The sequence below is a fragment of the Taudactylus pleione genome, unplaced genomic scaffold, assembly GCF_031769625.1.
Source record: "Taudactylus pleione unplaced genomic scaffold, aTauple2 ptg000309l, whole genome shotgun sequence".
NCBI classification, from domain to species: Eukaryota; Metazoa; Chordata; class Amphibia; order Anura; family Myobatrachidae; genus Taudactylus; species Taudactylus pleione.
In genome coordinates, this window is record NW_028284710.1 from 865,001 (window position 1) to 871,053 (window position 6,053).

The following is a 6,053-nucleotide window of genomic DNA, read 5'->3' on the forward strand; positions in this document are numbered from 1 at the left end:
GAAAAAAACAAACGAAAACCTTTTTGTCTATGAGACGCAAAACACCAGTGCTGTTACTCCTGGACATATAGGTCACCTCTGTTACATTACATAATCTACTTGAAGTTTCATTTGAAATACATTGTTTCCGTATTAAACTCAATTTGATACATATAAGCTACAAATTGCTGGAATTGTTTCGTGATGAAAAGTATTAGAAAAGCTATTATTGCATAATAAACATAAATAGATCTTGTCATACAGGGATTCAAATAATAATAATTATTATTAGAATACTTTAAAGCCTGGATGCAATAATGTACATGTCTAATAATACGTATTTTATTTAAAAGTTCTAAATACGTTCGACGAGAAACATTACAATAACAAAACATCATTATTATTATATTTTCATCCCATTGAAATTCAGTGACCTATTTAATGAATGCATCTTAAAGAAATTTCACTGTTTTATATAATTCTTATGTGAGATGTATAAGGATGTACGCTTGAACTGTGCCTAGATAATACACTGAGCTTTTTACTGACGTGTTGAAAGATTTATAAGTACCCTCTTATACATTCTCTGCAGGACACAATAACTGACAGCATTTTTATGGCATTCAAATAAGTATAATACAGTGTCGGGGAATTCTGATAAAATTGTGTTTAAATATTTAGAGGTTTTCTTTAAAAGTTAACGAATTAATGCACATATATGACAAATAATTGCGTGTGAAACGTACATTAATACTTTTTTCACATTTAATACTCCAGCAGGAAATACATGCACATATAGATGTGGAATAAAATAATGTCATATTCATAATATATATGACAGTACACACACACAATATATATATATGTGTGTATATATATATATATATATATATATATATATATTTGTGTGTGTGTACTGTCATTTTAAATTACTCCTCTAACATAACTGATGTTGTGATTTCATGGATGTCTTCTTTGGATTTAAACCACTCACGTTAATAGTTTATAGCAATAATGAGGCCTAATGAAGTTATTATCAAATCACCCAATGGGATAATTTGACTTTCTATTTTGCCCCGAATACTTGTGATTTAAGATAAATAGCCACTTTTTAAAGCACTGGCAAACAACTGCTATTTGCTGTTTTGTCTAGATCAAAGCTAAACTTAATTGACAGAGTCACTATGTACAACATATGAGTCAGTCAAATAGAAACGAATTTATCGAGTAAACATTTGATAGAATTTATGTATATAATATTCTTATTCATTGTTGTTCTTTGTCATTTCTTACACCCGGCAATTTTCTTCTGTTATTGTATACCTTATTACCACACCTGTGCAAACTACAATTCAAATGATATTTACTGATTGTTTTACGGAAATTGGGTAGCAATTGATGTTGGATTGCGATTGCATTGGTATATGTCCATACAAAAAAAAGAAAGGAAAACAAATACTCGTAATGAGATTAAATAGCCAGGCTAGACAAATAGTTGCATTTTATAGTTTAGCTGCTGCAAGCACAGTGTTGTATATTCTGACTGATAGGTCACTGCAAGTCTGAAATGTGTTTAGATTGAGCAGACCCTTATTAACAGTTTCTAGGCATTGTTGAAAAATGTCCAAGGTTAGCAATTCCCAAAGAAGCCACTGAGGTTTTTTTTCACTGATAGCAGGGTAAAACATTTAGGATTTCAGGGCACAGTTGCTTAGATTAAAAACTGAATCTTTCTACCCTATTGCTGTTTGTGTAAGATATTTTTATTGAAACCATGAAATTACAATAATTATAATAAATACCAGCATTCATGCAATTCGTAAATTAACTGATTTATTTTGTGTATGTTTTAGGGCTCACAGTATGAACTTAAGGATAACCCTGGAGTCCATCCAGCTGCCTTTGCTGCACATACTGCCCCAGGTTATTACCCCTATGGCCAGTTTCAGTATGGTGATCCAGGACGGCCGAAGAATGCCACCAGAGAAAGTACCAGCACGCTGAAAGCCTGGCTAAATGAGCATAGGAAGAACCCTTATCCCACCAAGGGCGAGAAGATCATGCTGGCCATCATCACCAAAATGACCCTCACCCAAGTCTCTACCTGGTTTGCCAACGCCAGGAGAAGGCTGAAGAAAGAGAACAAGGTGACGTGGGGCGCCAGGAGTAAGGAAGATGACAATCTCTTTGGGAGTGACAATGAAGGGGACCATGAGAAGACTGAAGACGACGAGGAAATCGACCTGGAGAGCATAGACATTGATAAAATAGATGATAACGACGGAGAACAGAGCAACGAAGACGAGGACGATAAACCGGATCATATGAGACCGGGAGACAAAGAAAGTTTAAAAAAAGAAAGCGACGTTATGCTGGCCAGGACGGATGGACTTACATCTAAGGACTCTTTGTCACTGGTAAAAGAGAATTCTGACTCCAGCAACACCAGAATTGTTAGCCCCGGAGGACAGGGCAACCTACAAGAACCTCCTCATAACAAACCAAAAATCTGGTCTTTGGCAGAGACAGCAACCAGCCCTGATGGTGCCCTAAAGTCTTCTCCTTCTCCACCCCAAGTGAATCATACATCTCCACCCATCCAGCATCCTGCTTTCTTACCCAGCCATGGACTATACACATGCCAGATTGGCAAATTCCACAATTGGACAAATGGCGCTTTCCTCACTCAGAGTTCCCTAATTAATATGAGGTCCTTGTTAGGAGTAAATCACCATCACGCTTCTCATCACAACCACCACCACCTCCAGGCCCACCAACAAGCACCCCTCATCACAGCAAACCTGGGAGCACTCAGCAGTGACAAAACCACAGAAAGAACCAATCTTAAGCACACAGGTGACTGAGCCCACATTATACAACATAAGACCTGTTTAGCCTATGCGTATGGAGTGAGCCCTCTTTCCTCCACTTGTTATATAACATAACACTGCACTACTAACATTCACCTGTGTTACCTTAATGATAGGTTACATTAAGGCAACACAAGTGTATTAACTCCACAGATTTTTAAATACACTTCTAGAATATGTTTATTAATAGTAAATTACTCGATTACTTAATATTGATCAGATAGCTTGTATTGAAGTGTATTTTTTTAATAATTATATATTTTTTTTTCTACAGACAGAGAAAATGTTCCAAGAACCGACTCCCCTCCACAGCTAAAATCTTCCTTTCAAGCTGTTCGTGAAAAGTAAGTATAACCTATATTTTAAGGGTCTATGTTTAATGTTATGGGGAATACTTTTTAAATACTGAGACACTCAATTGTAATAATTATGCCACTAATTTAAGAAAAATTTTTAATTCAACAGTAAATATGCCTATAACACACACACACACACACATACACACTTGACGTTGACAGACGTGCTGGAAAAAAGAAATGCAACATTATTATTATTATTATTATTATTATTATTATTATTATTACTATTATTAATGTGTGTTTCCTCCCCTTGCAGCTCTTTGTCACAGCAGGACGGAACTCCTCGCATATTAACGGCCCTTCCTTCTGCCTGATTGTTGAATCCTCAACAGTGATTAAGAGACTGTTTAAACAATATGGACGATAATGGGTATTATATAAATGACTCTGAGAATCTCTTTTTGCAATAAGGTGGTGTAAATCCCCCTCCGCCCTCCCCAAAACTGGAAAAAAAAAATATAACCACCGAGATGATTTACAAATCTGGAGATGGAGTCCTCTCCATTGTACCATTTCTGATCCCAGTTATTCTAACAATTCTTGGATTATTCATTTTTTGGTATCTTGTTCCCATGTCTGTGTTTTTTTCTGTATATAACGTGATCTCAAATTGTAAATAGCGCGTCAACAAACTTGTCTAAATCATATATTTTTGTCAAATAAACTAAATGAAATTATGAAATATACCTTTTTTACCCTCTACCATAACTCTCCTCTATTTGGTGTATATATATATATATATATATATATATATATATATATATATATATATATATATATATCATGTCAAGTTGTTATTTAACGCGATGATCGTGTACAGAGGGACAGTTTTAGTTGTTTTTTCCCCCCTTGACTCTTGATTTAACCAGACAATTTCCATTTTAATGTCAGTCATTATAAAGTGAAAGGGGTAGGTTGAAACAATTTGTCACGCTTTAGTTTATGGTGATTACTGCTATGCAGCAGTTGGAACAATCTGGTCTTTGTATAATTTCTTTTCAAATCTCATGCAAGTGTTTTTTTTTGTTTATTTGTTTTTTTTCTTCTGAGAAATCTGTGAAATTGTTTTCGAACTGTGGTCTTTCAAATATTGATTACACTTTAGCTTTATGGATTTTAAATAAGGGATCTTAAAGACAATTGTTGAGCTAATCCCTGTGGAGAGGCAGTTAACACCTAAGCAGTACATAAGGTAGCAGACATTTATGGCTCAAGTTAAGAAAGAGGAAAGACAGCTAGAAGAGATTTTTTTGAGTTTGGTGTCATAAAAAGTATTAGTAAGCAAAAGCACTACAGTTAGATTCTAATGAGAATGCATAGCGCTAAATGTAAGATTAGGAAAACAGAAGTGTTATGAAGCCTGGGTGTGCGGACGCATTTGTTTAAACATTAATCTTCCGTAGACAATCTGTTAAAAATCTGTAATATTTTCAATGTTTCCTGCTTTTTTTATTTCTAATTGAGAACGCTAAACGAGCATTGAGGTGCTAATAGGACGCCAGATGGTTGTTCATAGTAGAAAATGGAAGGAGGCAGCTGGGGAAGTCATTAAGAAATAATGTAGGGACGCCCTATTCAAACAATGCTATCCCAAAACAAGCACTTGTCGGAAGCATGAAGAGATTTTTAAAATAAAATATTAATAAAGGTCCCATCAAGTGTTAGACCAGTGATAAACACAGAAATATAAATGTCTCTTCATCGGCGTAATTGTCTGTAGATGTTCAAATGCATCACTGTCTCTTCCTAGGAAGGCAGATGCTTGTACTGTCTATCCATTTTAATAATTTAGGTTCAAATTCTAGACATCCCTTTAGATTTCGTCCATTATGTATTATGCTAAAAGATTTATAAAAATAATAATGAAAAAAAAACAGATTATGCTATGTTAAAATGTTTATATTAATAATAATATATTTAGCATTGTAATGCAAGACCCATATTCGTTTATTTAGTCAAACGTGTATTAGCCACGAATAAGGAGCACTGTAGTACTTTTATCTTCCGGCCAATGTATGTGGACCTGAATTTACTTCTAACTTTAATATATATATATATATATATATGATGTAAAGCGGCCGCCCACACGGTTAAAATGAATAATTCCCGCAGAGTATGTGTTCATTAGTTTGTTAGATCCATATAGTTTCTCTTAGTTTAGCATTCTACTGCTGTTTGTGAAAGTGAGCTCAGAGCTATATTTGTGTCAGCGTGGCATATTCAGAGCGGTCTCTTTCTCCAGCAATAAGCAGGCACTGAACTCGTCTTTAATACAATAGCTCCCTCTTTAGGTTACAGCTAACATAACAATGTACATGTAACTACTTACTATACATTCGTTGCTGTCTACTAGATATAAATTAAAAAATATCCATGTTCAGAAATAAATTCACTGCAGGTATATATTGCCTACATTCTGAACGATGACCCACAATTTCAGTTTTTTATTGCTAAACATTTTATTAATTACATAGTTTAAGATATTTCATCACATAGTTGCTACATTTTTGCTAAATATGTGAATATCATAGCTTTGTGTTTGCTCCTTAGTGAATTTTACTTGTTTGGTTAAATAGACTGCTGAATTGTTAGCAGCCTGTGACTGGTCTCTGGTACAGTGCCTTTAGATATGCGACTTTTGCCTGCTACTTATACAGTTTGGCTGTTTTAATGATGCATTTAATTATTGTCATTTTCTAAGTTAGCACCAAAGTGCGATCATATGTGAGTAATTGTGTCACTTTCGGTGACACAATTTTCTGGTGTATAAAATAGACATTTGGTTGTGTGAAAAGGGGTAGGGCGTCATTACTGATATATTTGTACTCGGAACGGGGTTAATTAC

General features: G+C 34.7%; 1 protein-coding gene across 1 annotated transcript in view; it reads left to right on the forward strand.

Annotated features, from left to right (window-relative positions):
* The window catches only part of IRX1 (iroquois homeobox 1), a 5,118-nt gene extending 1,231 nt beyond the window's left edge, over positions 1-3,887 (forward strand). Inside the window, exons 2-4 of the mRNA XM_088442270.1 lie at positions 1,833-2,835; positions 3,124-3,193; positions 3,465-3,887. Coding sequence (XP_088298396.1) covers positions 1,833-2,835; positions 3,124-3,193; positions 3,465-3,522 — 1,131 coding nt within the window. The 3' untranslated portion in view covers positions 3,523-3,887. The remainder of the gene's footprint in view (positions 1-1,832; positions 2,836-3,123; positions 3,194-3,464) is intronic.
* The last annotated feature ends 2,166 nt before the right edge of the window (positions 3,888-6,053 follow it).